The sequence below is a fragment of the Dermacentor andersoni genome, chromosome 2 (assembly GCF_023375885.2).
Source record: "Dermacentor andersoni chromosome 2, qqDerAnde1_hic_scaffold, whole genome shotgun sequence".
Classification (NCBI taxonomy): Eukaryota; Metazoa; Arthropoda; class Arachnida; order Ixodida; family Ixodidae; genus Dermacentor; species Dermacentor andersoni.
Genome location: NC_092815.1, coordinates 213,660,229 through 213,685,158, shown reverse-complemented (window position 1 = coordinate 213,685,158; position 24,930 = coordinate 213,660,229). Strand labels below are relative to the sequence as shown.

The 24,930-nt window shown below is 46.2% G+C and overlaps 1 protein-coding gene across 1 annotated transcript in view; it reads left to right on the top strand.

The window, feature by feature from the left end:
- LOC126540154 (monocarboxylate transporter 12-like) overlaps positions 1 to 24,930 on the top strand; it is a 117,618-nt gene that overhangs the window by 43,072 nt on the left and 49,616 nt on the right. Inside the window, exons 5-6 of the mRNA XM_050186941.3 lie at positions 8,195 to 8,442; positions 19,267 to 19,513. Coding sequence (XP_050042898.1) covers positions 8,195 to 8,442; positions 19,267 to 19,513 — 495 coding nt within the window. The remainder of the gene's footprint in view (positions 1 to 8,194; positions 8,443 to 19,266; positions 19,514 to 24,930) is intronic.

Sequence of the window (24,930 nt, the reverse complement as noted above, 5' to 3'; positions counted from 1 at the left end):
GGGAAGTGGGAAACTGGCAATCAACCATTGATTACTGTCTAATGAAAGAATGAATAAATGATAAGTTGAGAGAAATGCTCATTGATGAGGAATGGTATAGCAGCATAGGGAGTGACCATAAACGCATCATTTTGAAAATGGTATATGTAGCTGGCAAAGGCAGCAAGGAGTGCAAAATAGCCAGTCCAAATTTGAACGCTGAACAAATAACAAGTATAGTCACTAGAGTCGAGGAAGAACTTGGCAAAAGGCCAAATAAAGAGTGGGAATATAGTGAGCTTCTAAGTGTTATAACGACTGAAATACGGAAAGAGAAACAACATGGTTCGTTGGAACGGAAAAAATAAACCGAAAACCTAGGGTAACAGGGAGATACATGAAGCGATCGCCGAACGACAGAAAGCATCCCGAGAGCACGGGCAGGCAAAAGAAGGCGCAGCTGCCGCAGGCAGAAGTAGCCAGTAAAGGGGAAATATACCGGGAGAAAAAGTTTATGGTTCAAATACTGGTGCAAGCAAAATTAAAAGATGAAAGTGAACGTTTGTGGTCAGAAATACATGAGAAAAAGAAGGTCGCACCTAGAATATTTTGGAACCACATAAAATTATTAGGCAGGAAGTCAACAACGCTACAAAATATCCTAGACAAAAATGATAACAGACTGGAAGGAGAAGCGGAATAAATTACACCCAAAAATAACTGCCGAATCTTTCCAATGCAATGCCGAGGTTGTATTTGAAGAAAAGGAGCTGGTGCTGACAAATTTCAGCTGGAAGAAAGCCGAAGAGAAAATTCCTAAGGGCAGAGCCACAGGGCTAGACGAGGTTCCCGTTAGGCCGATTAACCCATTAGGGACCGGTTTCTTTTTTTTCTTGCTATCTTGAAATAAATCTAATATATTAGCTTACTTTTATACTAATAATTCACACGCAAGAATTTATTACTCTTGCCTAATTAGTTTTTCAAATATAGCCCGTGACCATATGGTCACACTGGGCCCTTACGCTACAGCAAAATACGTAAAGTTAAAAACATTTATTTCATGCCATGAAACATCACAAAAAACATACGTAGCGAATATTCGAGCACTTATTTAGTGTGATATGGTTTAAATCATGGAATACACATGCCGACGTCATACTTTGTGCATTGTGTGTGCACCGCGCTGTTGCAATTATCTCATGCACACCTCGACCTCTTGCCATTAGGTATTGTTGCAACAAAGTAGGCCGCTTGGTCATACCGTGTATCATTCAGGAGATCACCAGTCTTTGGGATTCTGCGTTGACCAGGTCCTCTGGGCTTATTGTCTCATCGCATCAGGTTGCTTTGTGCAATTTGCCTGCGGAATCCTACCTGCGTGACGTTGAGCCCTGTGCTACGAATTAGCGCCCAAGCGTTGCTGATAGATAGATTACAAAGTCATATGAAAATCGGCCACCAACACTTTTTGCCACGGATTGCAATCCTATAGGCGCCTACATTTGCATTCATCTGGTCCGTACCTCCTATAAAACTTGTACTGAGCAACAGTGTTTGGACGGGCCACCTTCATTCGCCTCTTCTCAACACGAGAGTACCTGTCTGCAGATGACATTGGCTCTACGCCGTGAATGGTGCTTACGATCGTTACTACAGAATCGTCCATCCAGCGGACCGCAATTATCCCGTGGTCGCTCAGCACGGGATCTTCCCGCCCGTGAGGTTGGCACTTGACGTATTCTGGTCAAGCGATAGGGCTCTCTTTGGGAACACGGTTCTGCTTCACTGTGATCGTGCCTTCGTAGCCCTGTGCCTTGAGATGCCTGAGTAGCTTCATGCTTCTGAATAAATTATCAAAATAGAAAAAGAAAGGAAGGTCGTGCGTCGCTGCTGCGAGTTCTTCCACCATTTGAAGAAGTGGCGCGGCTGCTCTTCGAAAGTCCTTTTCATATTTTTCAGATGTGCTGGGATCTCCCCTAGCTGCTTGCCTTGATACACTTTGAAGTTTGCAAGGTATCTGTTCTTGGCACTTAGGCACCATACTTTATACCCGAAGCGGATAGGCTTTCCGCGTTTCAGCGCCGGCTCATAGCTGCCGCCTGCTTAGATTGTCAATGAGCCCACCTGAGTCTTCATCGACCGAGTCTTCATCCGAATAGGTGCTAGCCTCTGGCGGCTCGATATAAATCACTGACACGACGTCATCTTCCTCTACGACTATCTTCGCTATCTTTTCCAACATCAACCTATTCAGACAATAAAATAAAAAATAACCACTGCGAGAACGTGGCAGCAGACGTGCAAGAGATGAGAATGAAGTTAAATAAAAAGCTTGGTAGCCTAAAGGCCCAGCGTGACCATATGGCAACGCGCAAGATAACACGTTCGTTCATGGGTAAATCAAACATTAATCTTTCACAAATGCAAATCGAAGGTCACATATTCAAAGGGCAATACGGAGGTAAGGATATCTGACTATTGCTTAAACAATAAGTGAAAAAAAAAAACACTTATCCCTTGGAGCGATGCATGGCAACGCTACTCGCAGAGCAACACTTATTCCCGCCTTTGCGAGGGGCTCCCACAAAACGACTGACAGCTGCTACCACTTGGTATTCATAAAGGAAGCTGTAATCTGTCAAACGGCACGTCAAAGGCGATTTTGGTGCCGCTTTGTTAATCTTAATTAATTAAAATCCACTGTGAAGACTAACGTGACCATATGGTCACGCTGGTCTTTAATGGGTTAATGAACTAGGACCAAAAGGTAAGGAAGCTGTGGTGAAAGCAGTGGAAAAAACTTAAAAAGATAGACGAACACCAGACAGTTGGCGACAACGTAGAATGAATTTATTTATAAAGGTAAGGGGGACAAAGATTGAATTCACTCGCATAGACCGCTCACCATTGCATCGGTAATATACAGGCTAGCAATGCTGGCAATCAAATTAAAGCTTCAAGCATGGGCAGAGAATATTGGCCTTTTGGGAGAACTTCAGAATGGCTTCAGAATAGGTAGGTGTTTAGATGATAACTTATTTGTTCTTACTCAATGTATTGAAATTTGAAAAGTAGAAAGCAGACCGTGATATGTGGCCTTTTTAGACATTACAGGAGCCTATCGCAACGTAGACCGCAACATTTTGTGGGATATTCTGCAAGGGGAAAGCTTCAGTGACGATTGTCCACAGCTTTTGAGAGATATTTAGCTAGAAAATACCGTTTGCGTTGAATGGGAAGGGATGAGGAGCGAGGAGAAAGTTCACACCAACAAGGAACTGAGGCAGAGGTGCCCTTTATCCCCGCTGCTGTTTATGATGTACATGGTGAGGATGGAGAGGGCGCTAGAAGGAAGTAATATCGTTTTTAATCTCTCATACAAACAGGCGGGTACAGTAGTAGAGAAGCGGCTTCCACGTTCATATTATGCGGACTATATTGCGTTGCGGACGAATTGACAGTTCCATTTCACGGCCTGAGTCCTCTCCTACTACCAAGAACCTGGCGTCTCTCGGTGGTGTAATCTTCCATCGTGTATTTGTCGCATACTTGGGTATCACTAATACTGCTTCGCCTTTCTGGCGGAACTACAGTGTCTCTGTCTCTTTTTCTTTCTGTGAGTCAGAGTATAAGCGCTCCTGTGCATGACTGCTGTTGATTCTCATTTCGAGTGAATCCTGCTTGGCCTTATTTCGGATACTGAGTTTCGGATGCAGGGTGCCCCAACTGTCATGCACCAAGACTTAAAGAAAGAGCAGTTGCGTTACTCGAAGAAAACCTAGCGCATATTGTTTCCAGTACAGCGGAGTAGCCGCCAATAAATATCTCGTTCTTGAAATTTAATTTGCCATTTGCAAATAATTATCTAATTGCAGAATTGCTGTCCTAATCATCAAATTGTCAATGAACCATTTGTACGCACCCCAGGCACCCTCAGATGACATCTAACTGCTGCGTTTTCAGCGACGCACTAAGTGCGTGCAATTTCTCCGACTGCCAACAAGCTCACGAAATATGAAAAATACCACGTGACTGCGCTCCCCCGCACATTCCCCCCCCCCCCCCCCCATAAGCAGCGCCCTCGAATAAGTTGATTGAAAGAAACTGCATTGCCTGTCGAAAACCCGAAGAGACCGCGCATCACCTGAATAATGGTACGGAAGGAGCACCACCAGCAGGTTTCTCGGCTTTGCAGCTATTCGTTCATCTCTACGTCACGCTTATTATCCCTCTCAAGGCCGACTTATCACAGTGATAATAAGAGCGCCGTCATAACGCGGCCGAAGCTCTGCTCTGACCACGCACGATGACGAGGAGGAAATAAGGAGAGAAGGCAGGGTTGTTAACCAGAAATGCGTCTGGTTGGCTGCAATACTATGGGGGACGGGAAAGAGGGAATAGAAATGTAAGATAGAGAGAGATAGGAAGGGGAGGAAAGCCGAGGGGAGTTCGCGCCTGCACGCGGAGGGTCTGAGCAAGTGAAAGGCGTTCACGTAGGCCAGTCGCCCTCAAGAAAGGCAAAAGTGCCTTCATAGCTTTGTGGGCCGACAAGCGATGGGGACGGTCTTGAAGTAGCACCTGCACAGACAACGCAGGAAACGCGAAAATCAATGTATTACGCATAACATGTATAAAAATCCCGGCTTTGCTCGCACCGCATCGACAGAGTGCGCAAGCAACTATATTTCGCAGCAGAAATTTCCTTCGGACCAAAGCGAAATGAACAGCCCGCGAAGGGTCTGTTCTATATGAGCCGAATCTATATGAGCCCAATTGGCAATCGGGAGGCCTGCACAAAAAAACAACTAAATATGAATCAGATTTCCGTGTGCCCTTGTCTATGAAATCGTTTCAACAACAGTTGCTGCCTAGAGGACGTGTTCGAATAGGTCTCGTTCTGCAGCTACGCAGTGCTGAGTCCGTTTTATCACATCTTCAGTGGCTTTGTTGATGACCGACGCTTGACTTCTATCGGCAGACATCTGTTATTCTTGTCTTGAGGTAATCTGACGTCCATCTCGATCATGCAAGGACGATCTTTCACAGAACCCCAAAGAAAGAAATATAGTGGACAGAGGTCAGGTGACTTAGCTGGCCAATTTACAGGCCCGTGCTTTCCAAAAGTCGCATCCAGCCAGTTTCATGCACCGCTGCTGCTGTGTGCTGGTACTCCATCTTGCTGATACCACAGACGCGGAAGACGTAACAGCCGGACTTCGCTGAGAAACTCATCCACCACTCCTTCAAGGATTTCATCAACGTAACGCTGTCCGGTGAGTGCGATCGAAGAACATGAGACTGATTATAGCACTGACGTAAATTCCACACATCATATTAAACGACCACTGCCACTGGTGCCGATTGCGCCAGTAGTGTGCATTATGCAAATCTAACTGGGCATTTCTCTGAAAATTGGCTTCAACTGTGCTCGTGATGTTGCTCAAAAAGCCCGGTGACTCATCGGCTTTTGTGAGGATCCAACTCGAGAAATCTAGACGATTCTACAGGTCCCTGCCTTCCAAGCATTGGTGCTGGTTAAGGTGGTACGGTTTAAATGCCGTCGTTTAGAATCCTCGAAACTGATGACTTGGAAATCGGTAAAGGGGCAGCCACTTCCAGCACGCTATAGCATGAGGGTTTGAGGCCTTAAATGCCAGAACATTCGTGCGCACGGTAGGAGTCAAAGATGGAGTCCTACGCCACTGTTTCTTGAAGCTCCTGGTTTGTCTCAAGTTTTCATTATTTCTGATGACAGTCGATACCTTTGATCTACCGCTTCACTTAATTCCCATGACTGATGTATATTTGCGGCCCTCCTCTTGTTGACATTTGCGGTTTTCCAGACAAGGATCATTTTTACCTTCTGCTCATTAGAGAAAGACATCGCGACTGGGACGAAACAAAACGCACGTTTAAACATTCGCACTGACGCTGTCAATTCGCTTTGGTGGTGATATGATTTGTGGCAAAAGAAAAGAACCATCCGTGCCACTTTAGCTACGCTAAGACAACAGCTTTCACAGCTTGTTTCCAACTAATACCAAACGCGACGTGTTACTTTTGGCCGGGTCGCGGTGGATAATGCACTAACTCGATCACGATGTTTTACAGCGAAGCTGTATATGGATAGCTGATTCGTCTGTCCGTCCCTCTGTCGCCTGTACGCCGATAACTCCTTCGGCACAATCCCATGCGCATGCACAAAAAAATGTGAAAGTGACGCGTTATTGGCTGCGCAAGTAGTGACGTCGTTGCTCTCCATCCCAGCCAAGCGGGCGCGCAGCAGTTTTTCTCCGGCCCCGAAATGGGCAGGGCACGCGTCATAGATGCTTCTGAGGAGCAGGCAGCTTTCGATCAGCAACGCCGCGAGCATTACTGGGAATGAGCTCGTCTACGCCGCCCCAATGCTGCAGCCAGGGCACAAGAACAGGCTCGTGCAGCCGAGCGTAAGCAGCAACAGCGTACCGAGGATCGGGCAGCCTACCAAGCCGTCGTTTAATGAACCGTCGGGATTAACCTAATGAACACCGGGATCACACGTTTCAGCTTCGCTGGTTAAACGTCTGTACGGAGTTCTTGGGCGGTGATTTTTTTTATTTCCTTCACTTCAATATGGCTTACCCAGAAGGAGCTTGTTAGAGGGCGCTGCGTTGTGATGCGGCAGGTAGCGCAGTCACGTGGCATTCGCCATATTTCGCAGGTTTTATTTATCAGTCGAAAGACATTTGTATGCAATTAGTACGCCGCTGAAAATACCGCAGTTACATGTCCCTTGGCTGTGCCTACAAATGCTCATTCACACTTTGATAATCATGATCTGTTTTGACCTTGATCTGACTTTGAATCATTTATGGTTTGACTTTGATAATGTGATAATTACAATTACCTAATTAAATCTCAGTAACGAAAAAAATTACTGGTAGCTACTTCACTGCACTGAAAACAATGGGCACTTGGTTTTCTTCGAATAACGCATTGCTTGTTTTTTGATCTTGGTGCATGACAGTTAATTGTGACATCCTGTATGTATTTATGACCTCTGCATGCATGTGACGATGTTTCCAGCCCAAATAAATGTCGTAAATCATTGGAAGTGTTCTTTACTAAGTCGTTTGCTTTGCTTACTGGAAAGAGAAGTGAAGAAAGCGAGAGCGCGTCCGTTTCCATCCTTTTTCCCTGTGACAGCTAGCGCGTTGCGACGTTCTCAGCCTTCGGGATCGGCCCAGGTCGTAACAGAGCAGCTGGTAGCGTTGCATCCCCGGAGTACAAAAGAATCTGTCCTTGTGGCTTCTCTTTATTTTCACACACACAATTTCCGGCCTTGCACAAACATGTTGGCTCATATAATAACACTTTGCGGAACACAAAACGATGATGGCGGTGCATTTACCAGCAAATATTTAATGTACTGACGCATCTGCATTGACCTAGTCTTCTGTATGAAAATGGCAGCAAAGTACATAGACGTGGCAGCACACTTTACTTACCATTAAAAAACAACGGCAGCTGTAAACAAAGTACAAAACAGCATGTTCAAGAAACAGCTTAAGCAGTCATTCTGTGGTGGACATAAACCGGAGTCATGCGCTTGAGAACAGTAACCATAGCAGTTGGTTGTGCTAAAAGGCTTCAAGGAATCATCTTCGGTGGGAAAAACCTGCTAGAAATAAAACTCGGAAATACCTTACAAAGCCTCTCTGTGTGTAGTCGAGTAACTGACTATATTTCAATTACAGACGAAAATCTGCAGCTCTTCGAGGGGATACCATTTGTGCCTGGGCAAGGCGGCAACTGGCGTAAAAAACAAAAGAACACCGCCAGTGTTAGCCAGGCTTTGCATTGAGCTACACCATTATCAAACTGTCAATCCAGCGCAGGCTGCACTGACAGCTGGCGTGGGTGCTGTCAGCGGGGCTGCAATTAAGTAGTGTGCGAGAGTTAGATATAGTTGTCTATGGACGTGGTCCAATTGATGGGTCTCGCAATATGCTGCCTACGGATAAAACTTCATAAGTAGGTATAAGTAATCAGTAAACGCGCTGAACAGAATTGCACACTAATCAGCCAGAGAACACACTAAGGCACACAATGCTACTGTATACTACTCAACCAAGTGTACTTCAGTTTTCTGGCTAAATTCCCATGGCAGCAATTAAGTACTTCGGCATCACCGGCAGGCTTGCTGAACGGCTGCGGCACCCCGTGTCCTCAGGTACCGCGCGACCGGAAGCGGCATCAGCTACGTGGGAGGCACGCTGGTCTCCTTCATCTTTCCTTCACTGCTGGTACACATGCACGAGCAGTACGGGCTTCGCGGAACGCTTCTCATCGTGGGCGGCCTGACGCTGAACGCCGCGGCTGGATCGCTGCTCGTCGCCAAGCCTGACGAAGCGCTGATCAGGCGGTCACCACGGCGCCAGCCAGAACGTGAAAACGGCGACAAGCTCCTTAATCAGGCAGGTATCACGCGGGCTCGCTCTGTGGGCGCCTATGCAACAATAGCCCTCCCTACCGAGGTCAAGTGATCCTGTGGCTGTAGGTACTTTTCATTTATGGCGTGGTGTGTGTCCTGAATGCGAAACCAAGCGATACATTGTACCCACGACAGTTGCCACAGTCGGAATAAACACAGCGGTCACCACCAACCTGCGATGGTAGTTTGCGGTTGTTGTATACTGCAAAATTTATCCCGAAGGCTAGCTCTCGGACAACGTGCGCTCCTGCCGAGGAACAAGTCGTAGTATGCCTAATATACAAGCATAACTTCTCAAGCTGTGAGCACCTGCGGCCAAAACATATTCAACAGTGCATTTGAAGGTGGCGATGAAGCTGTACTCAGATGGGAACATTAAAAACCATGCGGCAGGTGGCTCAGGCGCGCGAATGGAGCAGTAGTTCTCTTACTATAAGACTGTGAACGTTCGCTGGGAAAGGACTTCTGTTGCTGCGCAGAGCAGTAACGTTCTAAATAACCAAATTTTACCATACCGCTGTAACGCAAGGCGGTACTATAATCTTAAACTGCACAATTGAGCTGATTGTTACGGCTGCGATAAACCAGGCACGCAGATATTATATGGTATATGCGAAGTCCGTTGACCGATCGTGATATCTGCGTAAACGTCCCGTCCGATAACTGGTAGTCTTAGTTGATAACTTAGTACAGAACAAGTGAAGGCCAAGTTCAAGTGCGGTTGTTCGCCGCTTGGCTTTGTGCGCACCAGTAGTTCTTAGAGCTTGTTAATAAATATCTTGCTTGTATTAGATCTTCCCTGTCTGAGAAGTGTTGTTGTCATGCCGCCACCATCACAGCATGGTCGTCGCCGCAGTGTTGTCGTCACCGACACATCATAGGTGATTTTTCAGTCATTTGTTCTTGCTTTATTACTTGTTTTTCTTTCGTGTTCTTTCAGATTGTCATTTATTGCGAAAATGTTTTTCAGTGAATATCTATGTATATTTTCTATAGGCTTCTTTAAGTGCACTGATCTCGATTCGCACCATTCACGTCGTATTCACGTCCATTTATCGCGCGATGCAGCTTGTAGCCTGCCGAGGGGGCACAAAAATTTTGAGAGTTCTGTTGTACACATCGTCAACTCCTTCTAAAGTGGGCTTCGTCAGAGCCTGCACAAAAGCTTTGTCTTACAATTATTGAAGTACTTGCAGGCAATTTTGTTTGGTTTGTATTGTTTCTCTGGAAAAATTAATGGGATAGTGCATTTCTCTCCCGTTCTGTATAACGGCAGTACATACCACTGGCAAGGCGTCATAGCTGTTGAACGCCGAACCGGAAGCAGTTTACTTCACACTTTTACGAAGAGATATCGTGGCAAACAAAAATTTGAACTTTTCTGCATTGAGCTCGAAGCTTCTGTACTCATGGTGGCCCTGTGTATCCGTGGTGAGTCGTCGACATCCGTGTTCCTCAGCCTTGCGTCTTTACCTCCAACCCTTGGCGCTAGTTTCACCGGTATATGAAAGAAAAAGCCAGTAGGCAGAGTGAAGAGGCATGGTCGAAATGCGGGATTGATGGCTGGAAACGTGCAGTGTGGAAAGGCTTCGCTTTCTACGAGGCGCCTTGCATCGTTAGACACCCAAGCAGATCTCTCCTGCCGAGTGCTAGCTTGTAGCTCATATCATATAGGGTGTCCCAGCTGACGTTAGCCAAGCCGTTAAACGACACATGAAGATTAAAAATAACTGGAGCAAGGTACGATTTCGATGCCCATGGTGTTCGGTCGATAGGCCCCTGGGGGTTGATTGAACCTAGTAGGTCTCATAATTGTATCTTTCACCACGTTTTCTTAATAAAGTTTTTGCTGTTGTTGAACAGCTTGGCTAACGACAGCTTGGATCTGCAAAGTGAGCGAACGCGCCTGAAGTCCTTCAATCTTTCTTCACTGTAGATTTTTATAGCGTAAGCGGTTATGGGCTTATTCCAATATCCGTTTCTGTTGGCGACGATGTCCGCCGCCGGTGTGCGCAGGAACTGTCGCCGTCAATGGGTAAAAGATAGCCTGTTCGTGCCGTGATCGAACCTCGGCCCGCTGCGTGCAAGTCAACTGCTCCACCGCTGAGCCAGCGCTTGCAGGCATGCAGCGGGAAAATGACCTACAAACGCGTCCTAGCACGCGAGCAGACACACAATGACACATCCGTGCCGCGTAGCGTCAATACATGCACATTTTTCATTGCAGTTACATACTACACCAGGTAGAACGCCATGTGGCAGATGCACAAGCAGCAGCAGAAGGTAGTTTAAGAACGTTTGAGGAAGAAAAATCAGTTTCAGGGGATATATACAAGAATGCTAGAAAAATATATATCGCGTTGCCAATTAAATCAAGCAGGATAGGCGACTATGGCACCGCCGCGTATCAAAGGGCATGCCATTAAATCATCGTCGTCATCATAAGCATTGTATCGTGCCGCGCGCCTTACGTAACTGTCATAATTGCATTTGGAGACGTTATTTACCTGGAATTTCATGGAATAACAATACCGTCTTCCAGAATTCATTTTGCATTTCTGGAATGTGCCACTCATTGCTTGACTTTGTGCCTTTTAATTCCATGCAGCTAAGTTCTACCCTCTTTTTATTCTTCCTTCAAATCTGGCAACACAGAAATGCAGCATCCATTGAGATGAGAACGGCAAATGGAATTTGCTAAGCTGCGTTGTTCCTGCGCAATTTCTTAGCCAAAAACTTCTTACGCTGAGGTAAGGGTGCACCTGAAGTGCCAGCGCATTTAACTTACGCCGTCATATGACAGCGGGGAGGGAGCGAAGCTCGTATTAAACGAAAAGAAATGAAAGAAGTGCGGTCAACTGATAGCAAGATCGCAGATCATGCATATGTTGTTGAAGCTACATTACGACGCCAAATTACTGCACACCCCTATTCGGCAGCTTCATTTTCCGGGCGTCTGCTACAGCGCCGACAAGCGCAATCGCCCTCCCCCGTTCATCGCACCGCCATCAAAGGAATTGCAGCCGTAATGCTACAATTTCTTCGCGCATTTCTGCGAGAGGTAGGACTGATGGATGCATGGTGACATATTTGGCCCAGAAAGAGACACTCAGTCGGAGCAATTACTGGCCAGGTCTGCTAGGCTACCTACGCCTGTATACATGACCACCACCACCGCCACCAGCACTCTATTACAAAACGACTAAATGTCGATAGTAATTACGGAACTGAAACAAACGCTACATAATATATTGTTCGTACGGCTTCATCGCAAGGGGCCCAGCACCCGTACGTTCGCCGGTGTGGTATGTGATAGAGCTGCGCACCGTTGTAGTTGCGGTTCTAACTCCACGCATAGGTTAAATATCAGCTCCCTCAGCAGCTGGTACCGTCTAAGGTGCTGGTCGACGATGTCGTCGCCCGCCAACTAATGACGAAACGCACGTTCCCTTCGCATAGGATCACTGTCGACTGCACTGAGAGCTATTGAAGCAATCCTAAAGAAGAAATACAGAAAGGCGCCGTGGCGACCGACACTCCCAATTTATGATAGAAAACTTCACTACGTAACAACCACACATGCAAGCTTTGCTGCCCAGCACACTTTGGCATCGTATCAGCGTTCAAGTGGCGCTCAGCGCTGTTCTGTAAACATGCGAATATGGCCTCGCTGTACGAAGCGAACTGCGGCTTAAGAGTAACAGTCCGTTAAATTTCCGCGCGAATTTTATGCTGTAAAACCTCATGAGCGTACTTTTGTTTTCTGCGAGACGAAGGTGTCTCCCAGCGATCTCTAAATACCCCATACCTGCGCTGATTCCAAGTTATGCCTGAAAATTTCTTCATTTCACTACCTCACCTGATTTTCCGCCGTCGTCCACAGCGCTTCCTTTCCTCCGAGCACCTACTCTGCATTTCTAATGGACGACAGATTACTTTCCGTATGAATTATGTGGCCTGCCCAGCTACTATTCTTCCTCTTAATTTCAACTACCACTACCCCCATTTGCTCTCAGATCCACACCGCCTCTACCTCTTTGTTAGCGTTAGGCTTCACCTTTTCACTCCGCAGCTTGTTTTAGCGGTGCCTAACTTATACTCAAGCTTCATTGTTAACGTCCAAGTTTCTGCCCCATATGATAGTACTTGAAGAACGGAATGATTGTGCACTGTCGCTTTCAACGGAAGACGTTGAGCTCTTGGTCATGTTTTGTTAATGCCGCCGTAAGCACTCTGACCCATTTTCATCCTCATGCACTTTCCGTCTAATCATCAATGTTTCCTGTGAGTAACTGGCCTAGAGAGACTTACTCCTGTACATACAACAGATAAATTCTTGTTTGCTTGACAGGTCATTCAACATCACCTTTGTCTTCCGCATATTATTAAGGTGAGCGCCTTAGACGGCTGATGGGATGAAAAGTCCGATCTCCAACATCATTGCAACAAAGTTCTTAGGGTGTCGAACCCTCGATCTTTGGTGGGAGTCGAACCCACATCCTTTGGTGTTAATTGGGGCGAAGGTAATTAAGGCACTCGAGCCCACGGCCCAACATGGAGATATGGGTGAACCGGCCTTTCGAATTTGGATTCCAATTGACATTGTGAAGGCTGAGTGTCGAGCCCACTACCTTTGGTATTAGTTAAACCGAAGTGAAATAAGGTACAGTTAAGATAAAATTAGTTAATCACTCGAACGAACGACCTTTGGTACGAGTCGATCCCACGATCTTCGGTGTTAGGGTGGAGTTAATTTAGACACCGTTAATTAAGGTAGAGTTAAGTAATACACTCGAACCCACGACATTTAGTGGGAGAAAACAATAGAAGGTACCGCATTAGAATAAAAATGTCAAGTAATGTAATACATGTCTCGTGAGCGCACTGGCTTTTGCCTTCGTCGTCTCAGCGCGCGCTAAAGTGACTGTCAACGTTTATTCTGCATAATATACTTCAACCTACTCTTGGACTTTCTCGGTTAAGGTCCTCAATCAGTTGTTGCTATGCGTCCCTAGCGTTGCTGAGCAGGACAGTGTTATCGGCAAGCTCAAGATTGGTGAGATATCTCGCCGCTGATCATCGCTCTTAATCCTTGCCAGCCTATTCTCTTGAATACTTATTGAACACTTGAATACTTTTCTCTAGGGTAATTAAAACATCTTAAGCCGGAACTATCACTGAGGAAAAGTCGAAGCCTGAGAAGTTGCCGATACTCGCGCTGTGGCTGAACATGAATATGGTAGCAAAAACATTATGGTGGAGTTCTGAGCTGTACGCTACATGCACGACGGCCCTGATGTAAAGTTCATTCTGTCACGCAGAACAATGCATAAGATACGTACTTATACAGCTAATTGCGCACAAATGTGGTCGCTTCGTCCAAATGCACAGAATTAATGATCGAACTCTGCACAGCCGGGAGAGCGCACGAGGCAGCATAATTCGAGCGGAGCAAACGCTGATCTTGCTGATACCACACGTTTTAGTGACGTTGATTAGCGTCATGCACGCTTCACATTGTTCATTTCGCGATAGAAGGCCACTGTGACCGGCTTTTTCACCCGTCATGTTTACCTGACTACTGCAGAGCATCGCGGAGCTCCGTAAGACTGTGGCCGGCTGGAAGAAAATTCTTGCGCACAATTCACAAACGCCAGCGAAGGGTTTCCTAAGTGGGAGGAGGAAAATATAGAAAGAACATCGCACGAAGCGTCTGAAAGACGTGAGTGACGTCATTTCCCCCAGCACTGATGTTAGTCTGGGGTTTCGAATAAGCATCTTCACCCAATCATAAGATGGCGATGCCTGTTGTCTGCTGCCGCTTTTCTTTGTCGTGTTGTCTTCCCTTGGCATTTTGTTGCCTGTTACTTCCTTTGAGAGGAGGGAAGATAACCGATGGTCGTTTAGGATTACGGACTGGATTCCAAGGGAAGGGAAGCGTAGCAGGGGGCGGCAGAAAGCTAGGTTGGCGGATGTGATTAACAAGTTTGCAGGGACAACATGGCCACAATTAGCACGTGACCAGGGTAGTTTGAGAAGTATGGGAGAGGCCTTTGCCCTGCAGTGGGCGTATCGAGGCTGCTGATGATGATGATGACTTGCTTTGAGCATACAAAACAAAAATATTAGTGGCGTCTTTACGATCGCTTTGCTGTGCGCTTTTTTATACCAAAAACGAAGTGTCCCCAGTGATACTCCTCAGAGTGATTGTATAAATGTAAATCTGTGTGTGCGTGGGGGTGACTAATGCGACAATTCGCTTCGTTCGTGACGGATGTTTTATTTCAAAGCTTCACTCTTGTTGAAGCAGTCCAAATGTAAAACCAGTCCAAACATGGTTTTCGTATTAATGAGTGGTACGTGACTTTATTTTTTATGTGATCGCACTGACGTCCCGGTTTACATCACAGACAGGATTGCCATCCGTCGTACACATACATTGGTTCACACCATAGACCACAGAACGAGCAAAACCGTGGGCATTAAAACTGTGAGCTATATAATAGAAGAAAGGCTAACAGCCCGGAAGACGACAACGAATTGTGCAGCAGCAACAAGTTTTGATAATTATAAACATTTAGGCACTTTTTTCGTTGTTTTATTTCGCATGAAGAATTATATATAGCCTCATAGCGTTGGAAATAATAAACATCCGCAGCCCTACGGGCAAGCGCAAGGTCATACTAAAAGAACAAATACCGATGAGAGCAGCATTCCGGGCAAGTTGGTAATCAATTACTTCAATCATATTGCGCGACACAAAAGCCGACACGGACGTGAGAGAAGACGACACACCAAGCGCAAACTTTCAACTAAGTTTGTTGTGCCACTGCGTCGGTTTTTATACATGGCAGGCAGCCTAGATGGCGCATGCGCTTACAAGGAAATGAAGTGCGAATTCATGTAACATGGTTACGAGTCATGTGATGCCGCGTCCAAGAACCTTAATTCTTTTTCTGTGAGAGCCAGAGACGGGAAGCTAACACAGGTGTCACCCGGTTTCACGATCATCTGCGCTTCAGACATTTCACGGTTGAGCTGCGTGCTGCCACGTGAAACAATCGTGCATTGATCCTCAAGAGGCTTGCATCCATGATCGCGACAGTGGATCGCCAAGAAACCACCAGAGCCGTTTTTTACATTGTTGCTGTGTTCGCGGAGCCGATCAGTGAGGCAACGCCCAGTTTGTCCGATATATTTCTTCCCACATGAAAACGGGAGGTTGTACACCACCCGGTGGATACACTCGACAAACTTTTTGCGGTGATGCTTTCTGCACTTATCAGAAGGGACGGCATTTGGATCCGTCAGCCTGCAAAGCCTGCCGAGCTTGTTGGGAGCAGAAAAAAGAACTCTTACATTCGCCCTTGGAGCAATCTTTTTCAAGTTGTGGGATATCCCGTGCATGTAAGGTATGACACTTACTTTAGGGCGTGTGCCGGGAGGGGCATCGGCAACTAACTTCTGCGTACTGGATCGCGCTTCTCTTAAAATGCGTTCCGCGACAGACACTAGCACCACCCTAGGATATCCAGCCAAGGACAAACGCTTCCCGTCTTCCCGACAAAAGCTTCCCGTCTCTGGCTCTCACAGAAAAAGAATTAAGATTTCTGGACGCGGCATCACATGACTCGTAACCATGTTACATGAATTCGCACTTCATTTCCTTGTAAGCGCATGCGCGATCTACGCTGCCTGCCATGTATAAAAACCGACGCAGTTGCACAATAAACTTAGTTGAAAGTTTGCGCTTGGTGTGCCGTCTTCTCTCACGTCCGTGTCGGTTTTTTTGTGTCGCGCAATATCGTTTAAGTAATTACCGATAGAAGTGCACAAAACACATCAATGGCAAATTTGACGGTTGTAAGGCACTCACACTACACTTCGATCTGCTAACATGCAGTAGAGTGCCATGACGAGTATGAAAATTTCCGGCAATTAATTGCGCTCATACGGAAACAGCCCATCAGACATTAGGCAGAAGTTCGCAGCACAGCATTAATATTACTGCCTTCCTTAGCAACGCACGCTCAATACACTTATGCACTGAAACAGCTCAACGCACTTTGCGATGGCAAATCAGAGCGCGCCACAAAGATATCAGTTGTGGCCTCTGGCCAGTGAGCCGCAACAGCGCGTTCTAACGTTTACCCGCGTCAGCTCGAACGGCGCAGATAGACATAATTATCTTCGTAGGACTGCTACACAACTATCGTAGAAATTTGTTCTTAAATCATCATCTCCGATGGCTGTTTAGGTTTTGTGAATCTACTTGCGCTTACCATTCGCGGAAGTACTGAAATTTTCAGCTGTGCTACCCTTACATATAGGAATATTTTTCGATTAGTGCGGTTTTATTTGCGGAGGCGGGCATCTGATCTTACGAAGAGTTTTAGCTTTGTGAATACGCTTTCTTCTTAAGACTTACGCGAAAATTTGTTTGTCAATTCCACCCCTGAAGCACAGCTTCAACTTTTTTTGCTTGGAGTCTCAGTTACCTTCAAAACGCTGACTGGTCGATCATAGATGGGACAGCTGATGTTTATGAACAGGTTAATTTGTCAATGAAAGTCACTGAAAATCATATGAGCATATGATACCTAATAGAATGCTCAAAAATTTGTTTCATTCATACGTTTTCTAAAGAACTAAAACGGTAATAAAACTGAAAAGCCGTGCACACAGAAACGCCAAGCAAGCAGGCCTCATAAGTTTTAACTTCAATTTAGAAGCTGTCGTTGTCTGTGCCAGTTTTATTGTAGCAATAATCGCTACGACCTGGTTAAACATGTTGAAGCCAGCAGGTCACGTAATTAAAGATATTCCTGGCGCTACGTGCTCTCTCTTGATGAAAGCACGGATGTTTTCTCAAACATTGCTGATGCCCTTGCGCAGAACTTCTGCTCTTTATTTGGATCAAAAGATTATTCTACTGCAAGTAGCCTTCCTTCTTAGTTTGGTACAGTGTGTAGCCTATCAGTCAATGATGACCTTGTTTTGAAGCGTATGAAGTGCCTCAAAGCTTCCCTTTTTTATGGCGCTGATGGGATTCCTCCTGCACTGCTTACGACGTACGGAAGCATACTCGCCCCTCTTCTCATAAGTACTCTCAAAAGTTCTCTAAAGTATATAGCACGTTTTCTGGTACTTTGAAGATAGCACGAGTGGTACCCGTGCACAAATCGGATGCTGGAAGTGCCGTTACTAAGTACCGGTCCATATCTATTCCTTGTGTTGTATTACGTATCTGTATCTGTAATCTGTATTACATTCTCTGCTTTCTGTTATGCAGACAATATTGTAATAGATGAACAGCGTGGCTTTGTATCAGGGCACTGCACAACAGCGAAGTTGGTCACATTTATGACACAAGTTTCCAGTGTGGTACGTATTACGAGCCAATTGCACGCTCTTTACTTTGACCTAAGTAAGGCATTTGATGTAGCCTTGAGCTCCTCATTGGAAATCTCACGCAAGTGGACCGACCTTCGTTGGTAACTGCCCTGATGTTTAATTGCCTAAAGAATATACCATGCTTCAATGGCATTAATTGACCGAGATCTGTCATCTATGAGGTCACTAGCGGAGTTTCTCAAGAATATGTTTTAGCCTTCTGCTCTTTCTACTGTTAATAAATGACATTTGAACAGCAATACCGCTCTTCATTCTTCTCTATGCTGACAAGTTGAAGCTATGTAATACTGTCAACAGTTTTCACGACTGCAGAAAGCTCGAAAATAGATTTTTCATTGTTAAACTTGAGCGAAGATATTACGCTACACTTAAATGCTTCCAAAACTATGGTATTAAGTTTTAAGCTGGAAACACGCCATGCGCATTTTTTCACACACCCTTCAGAATGCTCCATTGCCAAGTGTCGATGAAATGTATCATCTTGGTGCGCTGCGACAAAACGGTAAGCTTGTCCTCACGCCAAATGTTAGAAACAACGTTCCCTTCGCACACTTGGTATTCGTTGTCATATATCGTATGACTTCCACTCCCCTGTTACCTTTATCAAATTCTACTGTGTGCCTCCCACTACTCACGTGTGCCTTTGTAGATGAGCGTGGTACGCGCAAATCAAATTCATACCTCATTGTCCGCGTCCACAAATAATTCTTTTCTATTTTCAATTGAGCACCGTTTTCGCCGTTGTGGCGACCATAATGCAGCCCTCTGAAGTATACCTCAACTCACACCTCTGAAGCCAGGACGTGTGAAATCAGACCCTCTTCTTCTCTATAATGTAGTCCGTGGCGCCGTACATTGTCCAAAGCTTCTTGATTATGAGCACTTTTTTCTTGCCGCAAACGCATACTAGGCAGAATTCGGCGTTTTCTGCGCAACCTTGTTGCATTAGAGACTACGCTATGGCGCTCGACTCTGAAAAAAGAAAAACGTAATTATTCATATGCCTATATTGACAAATTTCCTACTTCATTCCCTGTGTTTTTTTCTATATGTAGATAATCATCTTATATAATTAACTCCGCTTTGCGCCTGTCTCCTCGTTTGCTTTCACTTTACATTTTGTCTAGCGTATCTCTTTTAAAGTGCACCATGACGAAGGCTCCTCTGTTCACTATAAGAAACGTTTGATTGATTGATTACTGTTAATATTGCTACATTGAAGGATTCCAATTATTATCACCTTACACGTTCTGCCTCCTCTCTTCTACACAGTGCAACCTCTGCTACGAGTAGGTTGTCTTAGAGGCTTTCCCATATCACTTTTCTGTTGCCCCGAAGTGCTCGTGTGCACATGTGTTTCCTGTATAGTGCATTCATAATTCTGGTTGTGCAGGAAGGCCGGACCGAAGGTCGGGGTGGGGATGAGCTGAGCTTCTTGCGGCGGCCCATCTACTACGTGATCGTCTTCACGGGCGTGGTGTTCGCCTACAACCTCGTCATGTTCAGTGTGACCGTCGTGGACCACGGCATGGGCCGGGGCCTTTCCAAGCTGCAGGCTGCTTTACTGCTCTCGTGCTACGGCGCCGGAGAGTTCGTGGGGCGCATATCTTCCGGCATCATCTCGGACAAAAAACTGTGCCATAGGTATGGCTGAACATATAACCGGTAGAGAACGTTTGTATCAGGCCTCATGAGCAGATTAATTGCTGAAAAGGCGACACGCGTGAACTCTCACTCATCGACACACAGGCGATCGAATTATATATTACGGAGTCATCATAATGTATGCTTAATGCAGCAGGATGAACAGCTGGGCGTAATACGTGTCATACTTACGAAATGCAGAAGGAACTCTCAACGGCGTACCCTATTCGAAAAGATCACACACACAGATGTATTGATAACGACTTGTGCAAATAATAACAGCTCCAAATTTAAATAAACCCGTGATCATCGAGCTCAACGTAAAGGAACAAAAATGCAAAAGCCTAATATGTGGTGTGAGAGCAGCTGTTAAGCAAATAATGATATTCTTTCTCCGATAATGCAATAGAAGAAGCCTTCTGGCATGCGTGCACTATTTTGGTTGTTCTGAAAACTTTCAGTTATACTTTTTTGATTGGTACGCATTCAAAAACACTGTAGCCAATAACAAGGTTTAGCAGCCGCCTGCGCGACAGTGCGAAGCCAGGTGTGATGTATTCGAATTCTTTGTCATCGTTCTTCGAACCTACATTAAGGAAGCTGCCGATTGCTCCAACGTAATATCGCAAGGGAAAGTGGTACCTGATGCACAGGATTTCCAGGGTCCGACAAGTGGTTGACGTCACAACCACAGCGCTTTTATCCTGCCGCACCAACTTTTAATGCGTGGCGTTCCTTGACTAGATCCCTAGCGTAGCTTCTGCTCCGTTCCGTTCGTCTTCACGTTTCGTTTAAGTCCGTACCACCATGTAAGCTTGAATAGGTAAATTTATGTGAATACACAAGTGGATGGATGGATGGATGGATGGATGGACGGACGGACGGACGGACGGACGGACGGACGGACGGACGGACGGATGGATGGATGGATGCATGGATGTATGTATGTTATGAGCATCCCCTTTGGAACGGGGCGGCGGGTTGCGCCACCAAGCTGTCGCCATTATACTTCTTAATATCCTACCTAGGTTAAACAATAAAATAAGAAAAAAACACTATGAACTCCCACAACCAAATTTTCTGATCCCGTATTGCGAACTGTGCTTTTGTATGCCTCTGTTTTTTGTCGTTTCCCTACTATTCTTCCACCAATCCTCCAATCGCCTCTTATTAATCCCTATTTAGGCCATGTTTAGTTTTTCACTGCTCTCGCTGACCTCAAGCGAGGCCTGTGGTGCCTAAATCGACTGCTGGGTAGTCGTCCTTGCATTCTAATAAAACATGCTTCATATTTTCCCTAGCTTTACCGCAGCAAGCCCATGCTTCTTCTTCCTTCTTATATTTTGCTTTATACGTGCGTGTTCTAAGGCATCCCGATCTCGTTTCAAAATGTAATGAGCTTCCCTTTGAGTTATTATAAATTGTTTCTTTCCTGATTTCGTTTTTTCCTGTTAAGTAGTTACTCTTGGCAAGTTTTTTTTCCATTGCCGCCACCCATGAGATTATTTCAGCCTGACTGACTTTCCGCTTGCCGTTTTTGCTGCTATGTTGCCCACCCTACAGGCCGCATACTTGCTGGTAAAATTCCTAGTTTTTTTTCTCCACTCTGCATCAATGTTTTTCCTGTACAGATACCTCAACACTCTCCCAGCCCGTTTACTTTCTTCTATATTCCTCAGTCGTTCTTCATGCTCAATTTTACTGCGAGCTTCCCTCACATCAAATCTAGTAAAGCCCATATCACCCTGCACAGCTTCATTTGCAGTCTTCGCGTGAGCGCCCAATGCGAGGCGACCCACTGACATTTGGTTCCTGATGGCACCCCTGATTTAAAGCAAACAACCGCCTTTTCAAAAGTAATTCCTGGAACGATTACACCTTTCCACATACCTCGGAGCACCTCGTACCTATTGTAACCCCATAGCACTCTTTGCTTCATTATGGCTGCATTTCTCTTCCTCTTGACTGTTAATGTTTTTTCCTGTGTTTCCATATATATATATTGCCTTCGTTTATCCATACACCAAGGAATTTACATCCTGTTACCCGAGGTATTTCCTGGCCCTGTATCGCCACTGTCTGTTCACTGTTTTCATTGAATACCATAATACCTGATTTTCTTACATTAAATTTCAAACCTAAATTGTTGCCTTCCTGCCCAGAGATATTAGCCAGATGTTGCAAATCACTTTTCTTGTTAGCTAGCAACACAATGTCGTCCGCACAAAATAAACCTGGAAGCTGCTCCTCTACTACTGTACCCACCTGTTTGTATGAGAGATTAAACCCGATATTGCTTCCTTGTAGCGCCCTCTCCATCCTCACCATGTACATCATAAAAAGCAGCGCGGATAAAGGGAACCCCTGCCTCAGTCCCTTGTTAATATGAACTTTCTCCTCGCTCCTCATCACTTCCCATTCAACGCAAACGTTATTTTCTAGATAAATCTCTCTCAAACGCTGTAGACAATCGTCATAGTAAGCCTTCCCCTTCCAGAATATCCCACAAAATGTTGCGGTCTACGTTGTCATAGGCTTCTGTAATGTATAAAAAGGCCACATTAACGGTCTGCTTTCTACTTTTGATATTTCAATACACTGAGTAAGAACAAATAAGTTATCATCTAAACGCCTACCTTTTCCGAAGCCATTCTGAGGTTCTCCTTCAGAATGGAAGTACAGAAGTTTGTAAGCCAAGCGTACAAACTTCCGGACGCTTAGTGCCACCTACTTGTGGGGGGACGAACCTCTGATGCAATATTTTGTCAACCAGGGGCCCTATAACGTAAAACTTTTCCAATATGTTTCTATTCCAATCTCCTGACGTCAAATTTGCGTAACCACCGACGAAAGCACCGGGCGGTCCCCCACAGGGTTGTCTTTACAGACCAATCAAACACTCTCCTCGTCCATAGGAGGTCACTTTTGTTTGCTTGAAAAACGAATAACATTGCCTACACTGAGCGGCTTGTCGTATGTAATTGGCTGACAAGAGGCGAGGAGAACGCTCAAGTGGAGAGGGATCCGCGGGGGCAGAGCCAGTGCACTGAAAAATCGATAACCGGATGAAGAGGGTGGTGCCGGCGTCTGCGATTGGTCGGCTTTCCCTTACTTAGCTTGTTGTGGCTGGTCGAAAATCGCGGCCAGATGCAGCACAAGCTTTAGAATGACGCTAAAACTGACCCTCAGCAAAGAGGAGTTGGCAGAATGAGGTGGCAAACGTGCGGAAAGTGGTCGAAAACGTTACACGGCCACGCAAGAAGTTTTATTATACGCAAATACACCCATGCTCTCCGGCAGGTGCGAGTAGCCAGCGTCTCAGCGATCGGTGGCAGCCATCTTTTATTCCTTTCGGAACGGGGCAGCCTGCGGCTATTCCGAAGAAAATTCAGTTTTGTTCGGCATATTAATGCATCTTTATTGCGGACACGTCACTTCGACGCGGTGAGTTTGTGCAGTTTTGTGACGTCGCGTGACAGGCAGGTGAAGTGGGTGCAGCCCGAAAACTTTTTACCAATAGCCGAGGGCTAATGGCGATAAGGGGTCGAATCAGAAATAACTGTTTTTCATTTTTCTGTCAAATCATGCATAATCAGTGTGTACACATAGTTAAGTTTTTGCTATGTTCTTTTCTCCTTGAAATCGACCAAAGTCTCTTCAAGGTGATTATCGGCGTTGATGAAGCAGGAGGCAGGTTGGAGGTAACAAAACTTGAAGATATATTGCAACGGAAATATTTACACAGTCAAATACAGAGTTAGCAACAGAACACTGATACAAAACACACAACAGCGCCTTACTCTTCTACTTTTTCTTAAGTTAGAGCCTAGGACAACTGTCACTACATACGAGCAACCGAGTCTCACTGTTCTACCACTAAGTGGTTACGGCCCAGACTAGCGTTACATCGTACGGAGTCTTACTGTTCGATCAGGTTTAGTGATTACAGCCTAGACTAAGGACCAAGCACCTCGTCTCGATTGTTATAGTTGGAAGAGACAAAGAAAAGGGGCGGTAGGGTCGTTAGCCCATCCCACGGAAGCAGTTGCCAATGAGAGTTGACAGTTTCTTAAGCCACAACCCAAAGGGATGGGCTTACTCTCAAAAGTAAATGCATTGGAAAACAACCCTGTTTTCCTTCTTCCCACAACTTCGTCTCCCTCTCTTATTTCCACGTGGTCAGTGACGGCCTCGGCAAACACGCCAGGCACGCACGATTTATTGCGGCCATCTCGCACCTCAGCGGCGTTTCTAGCCAGCGGGGGGCTCGGGCGCTGGTGTCCCAACACCGCGTACCGCAGTCCCCCTCAAGGTCTTTCCTTGTAGAAAAATAATGACCGCTGGCGGCACCCGGACTCAGTGTTCTTAAACGAAGTTCTCCGAACGCGGCCTCCGCATGCGCCCCGCGCCCCTCTCTACGGCGCGCACTGCAAGTTGTAACACGACACCAAGCGGGCTCTCCTCAGCGCTCAAAACAAGATGCACGTGGCTGCCGCCCGAATGCGTAGGGGCGTGAACCCCCCCCCCCCCCCCCCGCTCCGTACGCGCAGCGCGTGGTCAACATTGCTAGCAGCTGCGTCTCTAACCAGCAGGGTACTCAGGAGCCGGCGCCACAATGTCGCGTATACCACCGTCCCGCTCGAGGTTTGTCCGCGTGGCCCTATTATGACTATCGGCGGAATGTCAACACAGCGCGCGTAAGAGCAAGTTCTCCGAATCCGTTTTCCGCCTTCGCACCGCGCCCCCCCGGCGCGCGCCTCGGCTCGTCACCCGACACCACGCGGGCCGTCCGACCCCTCAAAAACAGAAACGGCTGCTGCCCGACGCGCTGGGGGGTGGACGCCTCCCTATTCACAAAACGCATGGGCAACTCGCGGCACTGCAAAAGTATATACAAAACAATCATGCAGCCCTACACCGTCCATTCTGCATGCTCGAGAGATGAGCGGCCTAACACGTTCCCCCTAAAGAGTATACTGGGCTGATTTTCGCTCAGTGATACGATAAATCACTGCCGCGATTACGTAATGAACTTTCTAGCCACACCCTGGCCTAATTACATCACAACAACAAACACCTTCAAGTAAGAGGAACCGCAATCGTGTGCTTACTTGTTTGATGACATGTATTGTGCATTCTGCATGCTCGAGAGATGAGCGGCCTAACACACATCATATCAGATGGGGAGCTATCGCGGTTTTCGTGACGTCGCGTGACAGACAGGTGAAGTGGGGGTGGTCGAAAAAAGTTTTTGACCAATCGTGGAGGGCCGATAGCAGAATTGGAATAGAAAAGTTTGGAATAGTTTTACGTTATAGCGCGCCAGCATGGGAGTAATGGTTAATAAATATAATGGCATAAAATTCGCCCTTCTGGCTTCCAACGGCTTCGTGACTTTGTAAACTCATGAGTTTGAA